The 18,629-nt window shown below is 50.1% G+C and overlaps 1 protein-coding gene across 4 annotated transcripts in view; it reads left to right on the top strand.

The window, feature by feature from the left end:
• The window catches only part of HTT (huntingtin), a 132,011-nt gene that overhangs the window by 34,738 nt on the left and 78,644 nt on the right, over window positions 1-18,629 (top strand). For all 4 annotated transcript variants that reach the window (XM_070372786.1, XM_070372785.1, XM_070372787.1 and 1 more), the window contains exons 7-14: window positions 3,023-3,164; window positions 3,848-4,026; window positions 7,545-7,749; window positions 8,895-8,942; window positions 12,062-12,142; window positions 13,870-14,231; window positions 17,053-17,176; window positions 17,875-17,993. In XM_070372786.1, the coding sequence (XP_070228887.1) occupies window positions 3,023-3,164; window positions 3,848-4,026; window positions 7,545-7,749; window positions 8,895-8,942; window positions 12,062-12,142; window positions 13,870-14,231; window positions 17,053-17,176; window positions 17,875-17,993 (1,260 nt within the window). The remainder of the gene's footprint in view (window positions 1-3,022; window positions 3,165-3,847; window positions 4,027-7,544; window positions 7,750-8,894; window positions 8,943-12,061; window positions 12,143-13,869; window positions 14,232-17,052; window positions 17,177-17,874; window positions 17,994-18,629) is intronic.

Raw genomic sequence — 18,629 nt, 5'->3', positions numbered from 1 at the left:
AAGTCGCAGCGTGTGAGCCGTGGCCGTGAGGACCTTGTGGCGTGTAAGTTACAGTATGTAAGTCGTGGCGTGTGAGCCGTGGCGTGAGGACCTTGTGGCGTGTAAGTTACAGTATGTAAGTCGCAGCGTGTGAGCCGTGGCCGTGAGGACCTTGTGGCGTGTAAGTTACAGTATGTAAGTCGCAGCGTGTGAGCCGTAGCCGTGAGGACCTTGTGGCGTGTAAGTTACAGTATGTAAGTCGCAGCGTGTGACCGTAGCGTGAGGACCTTGTGGCGTGTAAGTTACAGTATGTAAGTCGCATGGCGTGTGACCGTAGCCGTGAGGACCTTGTGGCGTGTAAGTTACAGTATGTAAGTCGCAGCGTGTGACCGTAGCCGTGAGGACCTTGGGGCATGTAAGTTACAGTATGTAAGTCGCAGCGTGTGAGCCGTAGCCGTGAGGACCTTGTGGCGTGTAAGTTACAGTATGTAAGTCGCAGCGTGTGAGCCGTAGCCGTGAGGACCTTGTGGCGTGTAAGTTACAGTATGTAAGTCGCAGCGTGTGACCGTAGCCGTGAGGACCTTGCGGCGTGTAAGTTACAGTATGTAAGTCGAAAGCGTGTGAGCCGTGGCCGTGAGGACCTTGTGGCGTGTAAGTTACAGTATGTAAGTCGCAGCGTGTGACCGTAGCCGTGAGGACCTTGGGGCATGTAGGTTACAGTATGTAAGTCGCAGCGTGTGAGCCGTAGCCGTGAGGACCTTGTGGCGTGTAAGTTACAGTATGTAAGTCGCAGCGTGTGACCGTAGCCGTGAGGACCTTGTGGCGTGTAAGTTACAGTATGTAAGTCGCAGCGTGTGACCGTAGCCGTGAGGACCTTGTGGCGTGTAAGTTACAGTATGTAAGTCGCAGCGTGTGACCGTAGCCGTGAGGACCTTGGGGCGTGTACTCTCAGTCTGGTCTCTTCTGCGCAGCACTAAACTAGTGAGAGTCTTGCCTGTCGCCGTGTGTCACTAGATCTTGCGGTTTTGGAGCTGCGAGCGTTCCCTTGGGTGAGTGTGATGCAGCCAACCCTTTTACTGCTCTGGACCCTGGACCGGGGGTCGCCTGAAGTGCTGATGTCCCGAATGCTGCCACGCCGTGCTCGTGCGGGTCTCCTGGAGCACAGGTTGTGACACCTGGAACGGCAGCTGTCGGGTGTGAGGGTGGATGTTGCCACTTCGGCAGACACCGCAGAGCTGTGCCAAGTGCTGGGCAGTGCACAGCTTGTCATCGCTGGCACAGGTGATCCTGGCAGCTCCCTGTACCGCCGGACCGGAACGGTCGTGCTTTTCAGTGACGTCGTCTGCTGAGTACACTCTGCTGCCGCATTTGGTTGAATTTCTGTTTCCATTCCCTGAAGTGCTCTTGACTCCAAAGTGGAATGGTTTTTGTGTCTTTTCTTTTGAAGTGCTCTAAATACACGTCCTGTCGGTGTTTAGAAGAGTGGAACTATCTTACCCTACCATCTATTATGCTTCCTCCTCCTCATGAGAAGACCTTTAAGGACAGTGCGGGGACCTCCCACCAGCTGCCTTTACAAGGCTTTCTCAGGACTGTGGCATTTGGACCCAAGAACGCCCCCTGGAGCTCGCAGATTCAATTTTATTATTATTCCAAACTTGAGGTTCAACGTGGGCTGACTCATCATAGTAATGTTTAGTTTTCATTCTGCTTAGAAGTTTGCACTAGTCAGAATGAGTCTTGACTTACTGTTTCCAAGATGATGTATGTGTGTGATCTCACTGAAAGGAGTTCTTTAAGATGCTCTCTGTTTGGAGCTAAGAGTTTGTCAGAAATAAGTTGAGCGGTTTCTCTCCAGGTGTTGTCTCTGAGGAGAAACTGTTGGCCATGGTCTCCTGGGGGTGTCATGTGGCTGGGGGTCTGGTCCTCCCCTCTCTGGTTCCAGAGCTCTGATCTGTGAATTCACAGAGTGTCAGGGATCCCTGAGAGCCAGTTAGTGCTAGCCACACTGTTAGGAGAAGCTCGCTTACAAGTCGGATGCTGCTCTGCTAAGTTGTGCTGGTTTGCTGACAGGCAGACCTTCCCCGGTGGCGTCTGCGTATCTCTGACTGCTCAGCCGCGCTCTGCACGCACCCAGCAGTAACAGGGCCAGGTCACTGCTCAGAGTGATGGGGATAGATGTTCTTAAGTAGCATGGTCACCAAGCTCATGCAGCTGCGTAGTCACCCCCTTTCATTCTTTGGATATTTTTGTGAAGACTTAAATGGCCATCGCTAGAAGTATAGCACTGTGTCCTTTGGAGGCACGGTAACAAAGTCTCCTTCTCTGATTTCTTAGGAAGATAACTTTGAGTGTGTGGTCTCAGTTCAGCCGTATTGCACGTTTCCAGACCTGAGAGTGTCTCTTAGTGGCTTTAGCAGCAAGTTGACAAGCTGTCATTTAGGCATTCTCCTCCTGGACTTCATTATTTGTTGATTTTTTTTTTTAATTGCATTTATTTTACACAGCACTACTCACTCACCCTGGGCTTCCCACATGGCTCAGTGGTAAAGAATCTGCCTGCAACGCAGGAAACATGAGTTTGATCCCTGGATCGGGAAGATCCCCTGGAGAGGGAAATGGCAACCCACTGCAGTGTTCTTGTCTGCAGAATCCCATAGACAGAGGAGCCTGGCGGGCTATAGTCCATGGGGTTGCAAAGAGTCAGACACAGCTCAGCAACTAAACAACAGTAAAAACTCACTGACCCTGGCCGTAGGCCTTGCGGGGACATGTTTTGTAGAAATGAAGGCTTTCACTCTCATATAGGGACGTAGATGCTAAGCAGGGCCCTCCTTGCAGTTCATAAAGAAGTGAAGAGTCTGCACACACATATAGCTCTGAGGTATCCCACACTTGAAGGGTTTCCATTTGGCTCTGGAAAAGTCTCAAGTGGTTAATGCTTTATACTTTGCGAGAACTTGGAGCAGGTCATGCTTCTCTGAAATATGTGCTGAGTTTCCCCGAGCCTCATCTTCCGCCCACTTGGGTTTGGCTTCCACAGGTTCTGTTGAAGGCTTTCATCGCGAACCTGAAGTCCAGCTCCCCAACTGTGCGGCGGACAGCAGCGGGCTCGGTGGTCAGCATCTGCCAGCACTCCAGGAGGACGCAGTACTTTTACAGCTGGCTGCTCAGCGTGCTCCTAGGTGAGGCCCGACCGGCCAGTGCCTCGCCCCGGGGTGTGGGGGCCCCTGGCAGCTTCCCGAGATAGGCCTTTGAAATTCTTTTACGGTCAGGCAGCCCCTCCTCAGCTTCCTGACGGGGTCCTTCAGCCTGGCTGATGGGGAAGTGTACAGGCGCGCCCGCGGGGGTGGCGTGAGGCCTGGGGAAGCCTCTCCCCGCCCTCCTCCCTGGGGCAGCAGCGTGGATGCGCCGGCCCAACGAGAGCCAGCGGGGTGGGGTGGGAGCCTTCCTGGGACTGGCCTTCCAGGCCGCACGCCTCACGGCCTCTGTGCAGGCCCTGGATGCAGGGAGCCCGAGCCGCAGGCCGTCTGGACGGCTGTAGGCCTGCTGACCAGGCCTCCCGCCTGGGGGCGGTGGTGGGAATCGGTCCCGGCAGGTGGCGTGGGCAGCACCTGGGCAGCGGATGCAAGAGAGCTGCCTGGTTTCCCCTCGCTGTGCGGGGCCTTGCTGAGCCGAGGGGCCAAGTGTCTCCCCCAGCGGCGCCCCTGGGTCTCTGCTCGAGGCCGTGTGCTTTTCTGTAGTGATGCTCATGCCATCTGTGTCCCCCCAGCCTCAGGGTGCCTCTTGGGTCTCTTCCTGTTGGCAGAGGGCGCCATGGGCTCCCAGCAGCGGGTCCGCTGTGACCGTCTCGCTGCTGCCTTTGTAGGTTTGCTGGTCCCCGTGGAGGGGGAGCACCCCACCCTCCTGATTCTCGGCGTCCTGCTCGCGCTGAGGTACTTGGTGCCCCTGCTGCAGCAGCAGGTCAAGGACACAAGCCTGAAAGGCAGCTTTGGGGTGACGCGGAAAGAGATGGAAGTCTCTCCCTCGACGGAGCAGCTCGTCCAGGTAGGCAGCCCCTGAGCTTCACTCCGATGCCTGTGCAGACAGGACCAGCGTTCAGAAACTCGGCTCCTTTGGAAGAGAAGCAGCGGAACCGAGAACAGAGAGTTAGGACTGTGCACTCTGGAGCTGGAGCTGCTGGCTCAGACCCTGGGTCATGACCCCAGGTCCTCGACCTTTGTATGGTGGGACAGCGGAGTAAAACAAAGGTGTTCTCACAAGCTTTCCAAGATGATTCCATAAGCCCCTTGGGGATGAATCCCAGCCTCGGTGTCACTTCATCTGCAGGTGTCTCACGTGGGGCCCTGTAGGTGAGGACTCTGTGTTTCTAATTTTAAGGGCAATGCCTTTGTCACACCTGAAGAAAAGAACATTTGCTTAGCATCAGATCCCTACGCATCCCTGTCGCTTTGTTCTCCTGCTCTTTGGAACCAGCATCCAGATGAGACTGGCTGTGAAGGATGTCCGTCTCTTTGATCTCTTGGTCCCCTTCTGTGTCTAATTTCTCTTAGAGTTCAGTTTTTGAAGAATCGGATCATCAGTCCTGTGGAACTCCTGGCAATCTTGTTTTTATTCCTTGACTCTCCACTGTGTGAGTTAACAGTTCTCTTTGCTGTCTGTGTTTCCTGTAAACCAGTAACTGGAGTGAGACACTTGTCAGAGTCAGTGCATGTTTTATAACATGCGTAATATCTGAGTTCAGTACTACCTGGACAGTATTTTAAAACAAATATTATTGGGGCTGCATACTCAGAATTTTTTTCTGATTTTTTTTTTTAAAGAGGCTTCTTAGTCAAACGTTTGGAGACCATTGGCCTCGTGGGGGAGGCAGGCAGGCTTTCACTAAATAGCACGGTGGGAGGGCTGGTGTTCTGTAGCGTGTGTGGTGCGGGGGCCGTGGACAGGCCGTTAATAGCTGATGATGCTTTGGGGAGAGTAGGCTTTGACCAGAGACAGAAAGTTGGGAGGAGAGAGCTTTGCGGACTGTGGCCTTCGCCAGGGCCACGGAGTGAGAGACTGAGTGTGTGGGCAAGGGCGAGCTGGCGAGCAGAGGCGTCCAGGCTCTCCCAGGTCAGCTGGGGTGCTGGGGGAAGATGCCGTGAGAGGTGTGCGGAAAGCTGTGCTGAACTAGGAGAACAGCAGTCCTGGGAGGCTAAGGGAAGGGCTGGGGAGGCGCTGTTTCATTGATTTCCGACTTCCTTAATAGTTACATTTCTTCAACGTGATTAAACGCTATGGCACCTTGTCACGTTAGCAAGCTAGGTGAGATTCTCTCTCAAACATATCTAATCTGTATTCTTTTGACTTATGGCCATTTTGAATTAAATTAATTTGATTAAGAACTTCAACTCAACTAATGTAGTTTGGCTATGTATATTTAAATAGAATTTGAAGTAATCCTGGGCCTGGCTAAATTGGTAAGCAAGTCTGGGCAAAACACAGATATTTCTAGATATGCAAGAATTCATTTTGCTTTTAATGTACACTTTTTTTCTTTTTGTGTATGCTTTAAAAAAAAAAATTATTTGAAGATGCATTCTAGCAAAATGAGAAACAGATGCAAAAATCCCAAAGCCCTGAAACCTGGGAAACACAGCTAACCACGAATGTGGTGGAAGCAGTTCTGAGATGACCGTGTGCAGTGGGCTGTTCAGATTCTTCATAGAGACGGGAGGTCCCAGGAGCTCCCTGCGGCCATTGTCATGACTAAGAGCTGGAACAAGGGAAGGTGCATGTGTGTGTGTGTGTGTGTGTGTGTGTGAGGAGGAAAACCAGGAAGGTACAGCAGAGAAAACTGTTAGCAGTTTTGGAGCAAATTGTTGACTGATTTTAAGCAAGTGTGAGACTATAATAATAGAGAATTCACTGAATTGTTATCCTTGGGACATTCTGTTTCAAGTGACACAGGACTAGTGGTAGTGAAACAGTTCTCTCTTCTCGGGTCCGGTCACGTTAATAGGCTTTGCAGTGAATGGTGCTCAGTCGCTCAGTCGTGTCTGACTCTTTGCGACCCCATGGACTCCAGCACGCCAGGCTTCCCTGTCCTTCACCGTCTCCTGGAGTTTGCTCACTCATGTCCATTGAATCGGTGATACCATCCAACCCTCTCGTCCTCTGTCATCCCCTTCTCCTCCTGCCTTCAGTCTTTCTCAGCATCAGGGTCTTTTCTAATGAGTCAGCTCTTTGCATCAGGTGGCCAAAGTATTAGAGCTTCAGCTTCAGAATCAGTCCTTCCAATGAATATTCAGGCTGATTTCCTTGAGGATGGACTGGTTTGATCTCTCCAGTGTCTGAGGGACTCTCAAGAGTCTTCTCCAACACCACAGTTCACAAGCATCAATTCTTCATGAATGAGGTTAATGTGCGCATTTTGAGGTACATACTGGTTTTTTAATTCAGTATTTAGACTCAACATCTAGGCAAAGCACACGTGATTTAAGAAGTTATATCTTAGTGTATAAATGCAGCCCTTAATAACACGAGAGCACTGACTATGCTTCAAAATTTGGGAGGAGGCAGATGAGGTCAGGGAGCATAGGGTATGCGTTTCCTCCATCCATGGACTAAGAAGTCAGGAGAGTCTTTGCTCAGAGCAGACAGGTCAGTAATCACAGCTTAAGCTTGTGAGCTGATTAGGGGTCACGGGCCAACTCCCAGCTCGTAGCAGGAGAGCAACCACAGACAGTATATGCTCGGCTGTGTTCCAGGAAAACTGTGTGCAGAATAGCTGGTGGCCAGGTTTGCCCGCAGACTGGGGGTCACAGACCTGTGACCTAGAGCTGGGAGGTGCCCATCAGAAGAAGCAGAGACATCAAATGAGTCAAAGACTTACCTTATACACTGCTATACTGTCGTTATAAAAAAATACGTATTCTATGATATCACAGGTAGGGCTGCCCAACTTAGCAAATAAAAATAGAGGGCACCAGTTACTTAAATTTCAAGTAAATCACCAGTAACCTTGTTGTGTAAGTAGGCTGGAAATCGCACAGCTCAGTGTTACACTTTGAAATTATTTATCTGAAATTTGCATTTAACTGGGCACTCTGTGTATTATCTGGCACCTCTAATGAAGAAGAAAGGGATAAGCCCATTACGCTCATGTACTGTGGCACAGTGTCACGTGTGGTGTGATGCCTTTAAAAGCTTTGGAAACCCTTTCTCAGTGCACTGTGGCCAGTGCTGTTTGCTTGGTTTGTGTGTCTGAGGAGCTGTGTGCACGGTGTGTTTAGGACTTGATTCTCCTTTCCTGGTCCCAGTGTAGGGAGATGGAGCTCTCCATTACCATGCTTCTCCTCTTGTGGAAGTGCTCTGCTTATTTCTAAGGAATTAATATAACCGTGAAAAAAGTCCCGGGACTTTAGAAAACCATGGAAGTGAATCATTACACTGGTAGAAGAGATAGAGAAGTGTTGAGGGGGAGAAGGCACACATTTTCACAACAGAAGACAAAAGCAAAAAGCCTGGAGGCTGGGACATTGTCAGGGCCATGGCTGGCAGTAACGCGGTGCTCCTGTTTCTAGGTGTACGAGTTGACCTTGCACTACACCCAGCACCAGGACCACAACGTCGTGACTGGGGCCCTGGAGCTGCTGCAGCAGCTCCTCCGAACCCCGCCGCCCGAGCTCCTGCGCGCGCTGACCACGGCGGGCGGCGTCCGGCAGCTCTCGGCCTCCAAGGATGAGCCCGGGGGCCGCAGTCGGAGCGGGAGCATCGTGGAGCTGATAGGTAGGGCGTTTGGACGGCCACTCTGGAGTCCACTCTGCCGTGACTCTGCACCCCTCCTGAAACTCGCGCCGGTGTTGGTGAGCCACGGGCGGCTGAGTTGCCTACGACACAGGTGTCGTCCTTCCTCCTGCACACAGGGACTGGGGGGTGCAGGCGGGTGAGGTGAGGCCAGCACGGATGCCTGGCCTCCTGACCTGGACTCGGCTGCCTCCACGTGGCAGTTCACCTGTCGGAGAGTGACGGCACTGGCGCTGTTTGCCCGTGACAGATCCTGGGGTCTTCCTGAGGCCCTCGAGGCCTTTGCTGCCCTCTGGGCTCTGCTCTGTGGTCCCGCCTGGTTCTAGGCAGCCCTCTGTCCCTCCTCCTCCTCCGGCCCCTTCTCCCTGCTTTGCTCTTTTTCCCTGTGCTTTTGGGCACTACGTGGCCCTGACCCCACCATATGCTGCTGCTGCAGATCCCCCTGCTTGACTTGGACTGGTCCCCGGGGAGCTAGAAGTCAGGGGTCCCTGAGTGGCAGCCTGTGGACCGGGTCTGGAGCAGTGGAGGCTTCTGGGCCTCTGCGGACTGGCTGCACCAGGCCTGGCGCGTGGGGTCTGCTCAGTGCAGCGCGGGCGAGGTGGCCTTCACCGTCAGTACTGACCAGGGAGGGCTGCGATGTCTGCCCGTGGCCTCGTGTGGTCACAGCGTCTGCCTGAGCCCCACGGAGAATCTGTCGCTGTGCCTGTCCACTGGGCTTTGTCCTGAGCTGTCCTTTCCCTATGGATGCATGCCGGACAAAAATGATTGCTGTCCAGTGATCTAATTTCTAATGACTGTGTCTAATGGAAATGTCTATTTGATTATTGGTTGACCAAGTAATCTGGGTTTTCTAATGTTTTTAGTTTGGCTTTCTAAATGCACTTTGAGCTCTTTTGACGTTTTAGGTCACATCTTTAGAATTGTATTTTTGAGTGCTAATGTAATTTTCAAGTTATTGAAATTAAAGTTATGCAGTTTTTATGTTACAGGATGGTGGTTAAGCACCACCTGTAGAAATAACGTTCATGTATTTTCTAAAGTTGAATCCAGCTTGAAGATTTTCTGATTGTTTCTGGATCTCAGCCGCTTGTACTGTATTCTCACCTGTCATTTTCTGTGACTTACAGCTGGAGGGGGTTCTTCATGCAGCCCTGTCCTTTCAAGAAAACAAAAAGGTGATTATTTCAGAAATGATTGTTTTGAATCTTCCTGCTTTTTCAGTATTTCTCTGATGCAGTTGGCTATGCCTGTGCCTCTTCTCAGCATGGTGATTGTGTGTATAAATGCAGCTGAAATCTGATAACCAGGCCCGAATAGTCCTGTTGGGTGGCTTCAGAAAGTTACTTGTGGATCAGAATTGGTTTATCATAAATTTCTCTCTTTTTTGGGGGGGTGGAGGGCACACCGTGTGACTTCTGGGACCAGGGGTTGATCCCAAGCCCGGCAGTGAGAGTACTGAGTGCTCAGCACGGGACCTCCAGGGAAATTCCCTGTCATAAATTTCTCACGCTTCAGGTGAGGTGTCAGCAAACGTTTTCTATGAAGGGCCAGGTGTAGCCCTTAGAGTCCTCTTTTTGCAGGGCTTCAGCTCTGTCCTGCGGAGAAGGCAATGGCACCCCACTCCAGTACTCTTGCCTGGAAAACCCCATGGATGGAGGAGCCTGGTGGGCTGCAGTCCATGGGGTCGCTAAGAGTTGGACACGACTGAGTGACTTCACTTTCACTTTTCACTTTCATGCTTTGGAGGAGGAAATGGCAACCCACTCCAGTGTTCTTGCCTGGAGAATCCCAGGGACAGCAGGGCCTGGTGGGCTGCCGTCTGTGGGGTCGCACAGAGTCGGACACGGCTGAAGCGACTCAGCAGCAGCAGCAGCAGCAGCTGTGTCTTGTGGCAGGAAGGTAGGCACAGATGATGCGAAGCTGACGGGCACAGCTGCCTTCCAGCACAGCTTTATTTGGTTGCCAACTCCTGCTCCTGGGGGTGTTCTGTTTGCAAAGGCAGCTCATCATCCCAAAGAAACTTGTTTGGTATTAGTCAGGGATAATGTTTGGTTAATTATTTGGGCCTGGTTGTCATTTTTCAGCCATATTTACCTTTGTACTTACCCAAGTTTTCTGATATAATTATTTTTATTTAATCAAAGTTCTTCTGATATGGTCTGAAAGTTTTGGTACACATCATTTCTTACAGCACCAATCATTTTCTTCCTCTGCTCTAGATTTCCATAGAAAACTATTGCTGTTTTCTATTTTGAAATTCTAAAAGACTCCTTTTTTTAAAATTGACATAAAAAGCTAATTTTTTACATGTAACATGCTAGTCTGTTTCGTGTCTTGAGTGTTTAATTGAGGCAGCCTGATGCCTAATATTATTTGTAGTGTTGAGTGGGATCTTAATAGGAATAATATTCTAATCCTGGCTGGATTAGGTAAACGTTTCCTAGAATACTTGGAATTAACAATATTTGGGTCATCATATGGAGAAGGAAATGGCACTCCACTCCAGTATTCTTGCCTGGAGAATCCCCATGGACAGAGGAGCCTGGTGTGCTGTGGTCCATGGAGTTGCATGGAGTCAGACACGATTGAAGCGGTTTTGCACACATGCGTGCACGGATCATCATGATGTGGGATCCTTTCAAGTTTGAGATTTTGGGGAAAACCCTGAGATTTCTTGAAACCTGAAAGGCTTCTGTCAAAAGCTCATGTTTCTCTCCTTGGACTAGGAGGAGACTTAAGGCGTGTGACCAGATTTCCCTAGCACTTGCCTTGTTTCTTGTTCTCTTTCTGATGACAAGGCGATGACAGATTCAGGTTGCAATGTTTTCTGAGGGCTGGAATGTGGAATTTGTGCTCAGGCTCTTTTTTATTTTTGAGTGTTTTGCTGTTGTCCTGTAGAGCTGCAGTTGTCATACTTTGCTGTCGTAGCTGCAGGATCTTTCTTTTCAGGTGAAATACACCAATATATGAGAGAGAGAGACAGAGCTGTTGGGTGTCAGATCAGGGTGAGGGTGGGGGGCGTGGCCTGGCCTTGCCCCCTTGTGGGGAGAACTCCTTGGAACAGATTTGCAGACTGCTGTTTGCAAGGACGGAGGCTGCTTTCGTTAACTCTGAATTCACAGGTTGCAGTGTTATCTGCTTTCTCAAGGTAAATCACTTGTTCTGTAATAAAGGGCTATGTTATTTATAGGTAAGCCAGGTTGCTGTGTTAGTTTCATCTAGATCTTGAGTTTCCTTTGCTTTTTCCTGGATGGGAGGAGGGCTTTAAAGTCAGATCAGTGTAGATTTATGGAAGTATCACACCTGTGACTTAATCTTTGAAGAGGAGTGAAGTTAGAAATTGGAACTTGCCAGTAATTATTTTGATAGTGTCATTTAATGACATTTATATGTAAAGTAACCATAAGGATTTAATGATCCCACTTAAATCATGTTAAGACTGTTGTTTTCTTTTTTCCGTATTATAATTTGGAAACCATTGACTGTAAAATGTATTTTTAGAATTTAGCTAAAGATGAAATACTATTCCATCCTCCCAGATCATATAGTACTTGAGTACTGGTTATCAGCAATAGAAATCCTTCAGGTTAAAAGATAATAAAAGTGACTTTTTGTTGGAGATATGACGTGAATATCCTGGCGGCTAGTAGAATGGGTTCTGGCTATAACTTGACATTTTTAAGGTTAAATGGTGTTGCTGCTGCTGCTGCTAAGTCGCTTCAGTCGTGTCCGACTCTGTGAGACCCCACAGACGGCAGCCCACCAGGCTCCCCTGTCCCTGGGATTCTCCAGGCAAGAACACTGGAGTGGGTTGCCATTTCCTTCTCCAATGCATGAAAGTGAAAAGTGAAAGTGAAGTCGCTCAGTCATATCCGACTCTTCTCGACCCCATGGACTGCAGCCTACCAGGCTCTTCCGTCCATGGGATTTTCCAGGCAAGAGTACTGGAGTGGGGTGCCATTGCCTTCTCCAAAGGTTAAATAGTAACATAAATTATTTAACACTGACAGTAGTCTTAAGTCAGTTAATATTAATAATTAAAATACTTTGTGGTACAGATTAAGAATCATTGCTTTTAACTGTTTTTCATACAGGTTCATTGATTTTAATAATACTCTAAACAGGATGTGTGTGCACTTCGTATTAGCACTGTGGAGAAGTCAGGAAGCGTGGATGTGATGAGAGGCTGATGGCAGGGTTAAGTGTGCCGGCGCGTTTCCTCTTGGAGCGCACTGCTGTCTGCTCTTCAGAGTGCTTCCTTCAGCAAGCGCTGACTTGCTGTGTCCTTCCCTAGGGAAAGTGCTCTTCGGAGAAGCAGCGCCCTTGGAAGACGACTCGGAGCCCAGGTCGGAGGGCAGCAGCCCCGCCTTCTCAGGTAGCGGTGTGCCCCTTGCTCCTCTCCGCTGAGCTCTGCCCCGCAGTGGGCCGTGCTCCTTGGAGGCGGCCGTGAAGCCCGCTTGAGGCGCCTTTCATAGTGTTCACTTTGAAGCACGACCTGTGTGTTTTCTTTGATCAAATATTTGCTGTTTTCCTATATAGGATATTTTCCTGTATCAAATACATGCTGTTTTCAAGCTGTTTTAAAATTAGGTTTATGCTCCCTGGGTGTAAGTCTTGTTGAGAAGGGCATGGTGGGTAACGTGTCTCATGAACTGCATGGGTGTGAGGAAGAAAACGGGATTAAGGATGGTCCGAGGATCTGAGCCAGTGCCGGCAGGTGGCAGGTGGCAGTGACGCTCTCAGCCAGAGTCCACGATCAGGGGCTTCACAGGCGAGTTCTCCCAAACGTCAGACAAGGGTCGACACCCGCCCTTCTCAAAGTGTTCCCAAAAACTGCAGAGGAAGGAACACTTCCAAACTCATTCTGTGAAGCCACCATCCCCCTGAAACTGAAACCAGACAAAGCTACAGTAACAACAGAACTACAGGCCAGTGTTGCTGGTGAACATGGAAGCAGTCAAGTAGGGGTATCCTGGGGGCAGGGGTTTTTCCCTGTCCACAAATCAGTCAGTGTGACAGACCGCAGTAACAGATGGAAAAGATGAAAACCATTTGAGAGGGGTTTGGTCTGTATAACCCTAGCCAAATGAATATTTTTAGATAACTGAAAATAAGGCTGAAATACAGGGAAAGAAAGTCTGAATACTTTTCAGTGGTGATTATTTATTTACTGGTTTATTCTACAAAATAGAACCCCATGGACAGAGGAGCCTGCCAGGCCAGGCTCCTCTGTCCATGGGGATTCTCTAGACAAGAATACTGGAGTGGGTTGCCATGGCCTCCTCCCGGGAAATCTTTCCAACCCAGGGATTAAACCCAGGTCTTCCACATTGTAGGCTGATTCTTTACCATCTGAGCCACCAGGGAAGCCCAAGAATACTGGAATGGGTAGACTTTTTAAATTACAAAAATAAACTTAAAACATTAAACAAAAATTACAGCTATCCATGTGCCCAAGTGCTCACTGACCCCCTGGCCTCCAGGAGTGACATAGCTCACAGCTTGGTGTGGGTTCTTATGTAGGGTGATGTTTTTTAAATGGGAGTTAAAGACTAGGGAAATGTGAACTTAATGCTCCAGGGGAGTGGGACTGGCTAAGGAGTCTTGAACGGGATCTGGGAAGATGGAAAGCCCACCTTCCGGAGCGCCGCTTACTCCAAGCTCCAAGCTCTTGTGAGCACCCCGCCTGTACCCCAACCTGGCTGCCAGGGAATCACCAGAGTCTCCATGCTGCTCTGTACTCAGGACGAAGCAGCAGCTTGAGAGCTGGAGGTGGTTTGACAAACGTTGCTTGTCAAACTTGAGAGTTGGTGGTGAAATGCCACTCGGGAATATTTATAGCATTTAAAAATAGCTACTTGGGGTCCTTATTTTATCAATATAGTGATAGAGGAAAAGATAAGTAATCCAGTCAAAATGTTTGAAGGATGCACTGTTTGTCTTGCTTTTGAAATTGACTAGTTCATATTTTCACTGTATTTAAGGAAGTTTTGCAGTTAAAACAGGTGCTGACAGTGAATTTGGGGGTATTCTGCAAATATTCGGTTCCCTGTTGTCTGCTCTTGCTGACCCTTTGAAGAGTGAATGTTCCTCTGTCTGCAGCCTCAGTCAAGGGTGAGGTTGGAGGCGAGCTGGCTGCCTCTTCCGGGGTCTCCACGCCTGGCTCTGCCAGCTCAGCGGCCGACTCTGTGGGTCACGACATCATCACCGAGCAGCCCCGGTCGCAGCACACGCTTCAGACGGACGCGGTGGATCTGGCCGCCTGTGACTTGACAAGCGCCGCCACCGATGGGGACGAGGAGGACATCCTGAGCCACAGCTCCAGCCAGATGAGCGCCGTCCCTTCTGACCCCGCCATGGACCTGAACGACGGGACCCAGGCCTCCTCGCCCATCAGCGACAGCTCCCAGACCACCACCGAGGGGCCCGATTCAGCCGTGACCCCTTCTGACAGTTCTGAAATTGTAAGTGGTCAGAGGGGGAGACCTAGTTTCTGCAGAGGGGCCTTCCCTGGGGCCCCAGACCAGGATCCTCCTGGCTGTTTATTCCATCCATCTGGCCCGTGAATAGCGTGTAGAGGTCTCCAGCTCGGATCCTGAGTCGGCAGCACAGCCCATCGAAGGCCTTCCCTGAAGGGGGCGGCCAGGTGCCCTTTGTGCTGGACATGGAGTCAGAAGTTAGGCCACTTGATGAGTGCGATTAAGTGCGTTTGAAATGTTTACCTTTTTGGGCACAGGGTAAGTCATTATTGTGAAGATCCTTAATGAACCTGTTATTAACAGATCTGCAGTCTTAATGCAATATGATTAATAACAGTAATACTGTGCGTTGTTTTAACACTTTCTGACTCTTCAAGAACCTTGACTACATAGTCCATCTTATAGAACGTGTCTCTAAGCACCTCTCGTCTCTGAGTTAGTGGACACGAAGCCCTCCGGAGTGGTCTGAAGTTTGGTACAGGCATAAACTGAGCTTTACAGCCCAATTTTATTTAAACAATTTCTACTGGCAATTGTTTCACTACTACTGAATGTGTTCTGTTTATTAAGATTTTTTTCTTAAACTGGAGTAAATGCAGAAGCTTTGAGAAACACAGGACGAAGCACTGGCAGCTGTCCACTTGCCACGTGAATGTGGTTTCTGATGGCCCAGTGGGTTTCCACTGGCTCAGTTGGAGGAGTGGGCTCACCACTGGGGTTTTTAGCTAGAAGACCCAGAAGACCTGGCAGAAGATAGGGTAACTGGATTGTGGGAAATGATTCCCATAACTGGGATGTGGGAAATGATTTGAAGTCAGGAAAGGGTGATGAGTACTGACCAGTAGGCAGGGAGAAGGGGAGGCTAGGAAAGTGCTGCGCCCAGTAGTGCGTTAAGTGAGCGGAGGAAGTTTCTGTCGTCGGTTTATTGTACCAACTTACATCTTGCCTTTTTTTTTCTTCTTAATTTTTATTTATTTATTGGCTGTGCTGGGCCTTCGTTGCTGCACAGGCTTTTCTCTAGTCGTGGCGAGCAGAGACTGCTCTCTTGTTTCGGAGCTCAGGCTCGGTAGTTGTGACTCTCAGGATTCACGTTCCTCAGCATGTAAGATCTTCCCCGATCGGGAATGGAACCCATGTCTCTGGCAGTGGCAGGTGGAGTCTTTACCCCTGAGCCACCAGGGAAGCCCGTCTTGCCTTCTTATAGGTGATGCTTTCTGGACGGGTTCTCTAGCCATTGGACAGAATGGCCACAGGAAGACGTGCGAGTGTCCCGTCTGGAGCTCCTGCAGCAGCCATGTGCTGTGGGGCCGGGCTCTGGCCTGCAGGGAGCTAAACGTCTCCCCTTGGCATGTCTCACCCCTGCAGAGTCCTTTCTGCTTTATGAGGTGCTCCTGTGTCTTTTATTCAGTTCGAGTTGTTTGCTGAACACACGAGCTGAGCACTTGTTATGTTCCAGGGATTGCTCTACACACAGGGGGTGAAGCAGGGGGTGCAGCGCACAGAACTGCTCTCACGGAGCTCGCGTTTCAGAGCGCGAGCCCTCAGACTCTTTCCGTCGAGGGCCAGAGAGAACCTCCTTGGCTCTGTGAGCCGTCGGGCTGGTGTTGCACACTCATCTCTGCTGTTGAAGCGCCAGAGCAGCCACAGACAGTATGTGAAGGAATGAGCGTGGCTGTGTTCCAATAAAACTTTATTTACAAAAACTGGTGATGGGCCAGGTTTCCCTTCCTCCGTACTAGAGTGTGTGTGTCTGGGTAGGGCAGATCATAAGCCAGTCATCAGCAGGTAAATAAACACACGGTCAGGTGGCAGTAAGTGCCACAGAGAAAAAGGAGCCAGCTGTAGGGGCCGGGATTCCCTGACGAGACTGTCCAGTGTGGTGGTTCGGGGCGTGGCCTGTGGGGAGCCCAGCCCCGTGAGAGCTCTGGCTCAGCTGCTCAGGACCTGGGCAGCCTCCACAGCTGTGGCCCTTGCTGCCCCTGTTTCCTTACCCACAGAATGAAGCTGGAGATGGTGCTTAGCGCTGTGAGGCTTGTGGGGATAAGGGACATAATACGTGGGGGTGCTTTCACGCCAGCCGGGGGTGCGCTGGGGTTTTCAGAAAACGTTGTTTATTACGGTAGAACTTCTCATCTTAGCCTGTGTGGGGTGTTTGCTTTCTTAAGTCATCTGGAGAGTGGAGGAAGTTTGTTTCTCTCTTGTTTTTGCTCATGTATTAATAGCTCAGTTTTGTTTTTTTAACTTTATAATGATACAGAATTTATTTCAGTAATAATTACTAACATACAGAGGGTCTCTCACTCAGTTTTTCAGGTAAATTACAGGGGATTTCAAGTGGAGAGAGATTTGGCAGTCTGAAATCACCACCCGTGTGTGTGGCTAGATATGTGAAATACTGTACCCCACATAGTTGGGTCAGTCCTAGCAGTGCAGGGGGTAACCTGTTGTTAGACTTTTGTTTAAAAGACTTTTCCTCATTTTTCACTTGCTGTAAAATTTGCTTGTGAACACAGAGGTTTTTGCTTGGATTTTTGTCTTTTGTAATCAAAAAAGAGAAACGTCCAGATTGGGATGTCTTTGGCATTTTTAGAATCACAGAAGCTTTCCATAACATGGTAACGTGCAGTCAGTAAGCTCTCGGCACTGTTCACGCCTGCGTCCTGTGCCTTTGAGGAGACGCCCTTCCTGTCGGTGTGTGAGGCGTGGTCTGTGCTGCTTACGGGCTTTGCCTTTGCCTTTCCGCCTTGGAGGGCTTGCCCCTGGGCGGTGGCGCTTCAGAACCTCACAGCCCCTCCTGCACGTCCAGGTCTTAGATGGCACCGACAGCCAGTGTCCAGGGATGCAGGTGGGGCAGACGCAGGACGAGGACGAGGACGCCACCGCCGTTCTTCCTGACGCAGACGCGGAGGCTTTCAGAAGCTCTTCCATCGGTACGTTGACTTTAGGAGGCGCACGTAAGTCCCCGACGCACAGCTAAGCCCCATTCCGAGGTTTTGCTCCTAAGTCCAGCAAAGCGAGCCCAGGTATCCAACTAACATGATGGGCCATGTAAGAACTGTACTGCAATAGGTTTATAATACTTTTCATACTTTTCCCTGGACTTGAAATTAAGACTCAATGGACATGAATTTGAGCAAGCTCCAGGAGATGGTGAAGGACAGGGAAGCCTGGCATGCTGCAGTCCATGGGGTTGCAGAGAATCAGACACAGCTGAGCGACTGAACCACAGCAGCCACTGTGTACAGTACTGTACTCTGTCGAGCACACTTGTAAAGGGTGCACGCGTGTGGCGGTGCACCCCGCACCTGAACTGACTTTCGTGATTGGAATGTGAACACATGTTCACATCTTGGAAAGTTTGTGACCTGAAAGCTCGCTTGGAGGGGCCTTACTGTACTACTAAGCGGCCTTGTTTTCAACCCTGACCTCTTATGTCTTAGCTTCTAAGAAGTCTTCTGGCATCTGTTTCCTGAGTTGTAAATAGCAAATGAGGAAAATCAGCTGAGAGATTATCATACGTTCTTGATGACAAGTCCTGTGCTTTCATACTGACTTTGTGTTGATACGTGTATTTGTGTTTTAATTGGAAACTTGTCGGTTGACTTAGTCTCTTTCTTTGATTTCGAAGCCCTTCAACAAGCACATTTGTTGAAAAGCATGGGCCACTGCAGGCAGTCCTCTGACAGCAGTGTGGATAAATTTGTCTCAAGAGAGGAAGCTGCCGAGCCAGGGGATCCAGAGAACAAGGTGAGACTCCGGGCCTGAGCCTGCGCCGTGTCCCGCGGGCTGAGTGTTTAAGCGTGCTCTGTCTGCCGCGCTCCTGGCTGTCCCGTGGCTGCACCTTTGCTCAGCTCTTTCCCCTTCGCATATCGACCTCGAGTCCGCTCCGCTGTCTGCCTCTCGAGGTGTGGATGCGTCCTTGAGAACTGCCCGACGTTCGGCCTTCTTGGGAGCCCTTCCCGGACACACCTGTTGGTGCCGAGTGGACCGCACGTGATTTCTTGGACCGTCCATCTGATGGTCGTGTGTGGCCTGCCAACGTTTCTTGGTTTTGTTCCACTGAGTTACTTGTTCACTCCCGTGGTAGGTCCTTGTGCAGCTCACCGTCACAGCCCCTCTGCAGGCACAGTTGAGTGGCATCACATGCTGCGTGTTGTGCAGCCATCCCAGACTGAGCTCTGTCTCCATTCAGCACTGACTCCCATTCCCCCTTCTTCTGGCCCCTCTCACCCATCATCCTGCTTTCTGTCTCTTTGGATCTGACTACTCTGGGGACCTCTCATAAGTGGAATCATAGTATTTGTCGTTTTGTGTCCTCAGGGTCATCTGCGTCACAGGAGCTGTCAGAATCCTCTCCCCCCTGAGACTGAATTTTGCTTCATT

Source organism: Bos mutus, chromosome 6, assembly GCF_027580195.1.
Source record: "Bos mutus isolate GX-2022 chromosome 6, NWIPB_WYAK_1.1, whole genome shotgun sequence".
NCBI lineage: Eukaryota > Metazoa > Chordata > Mammalia > Artiodactyla > Bovidae > Bos > Bos mutus.
Note: the sequence above shows the minus strand (reverse complement) of the source record. Positions and strands in the feature narration are given on the sequence as shown.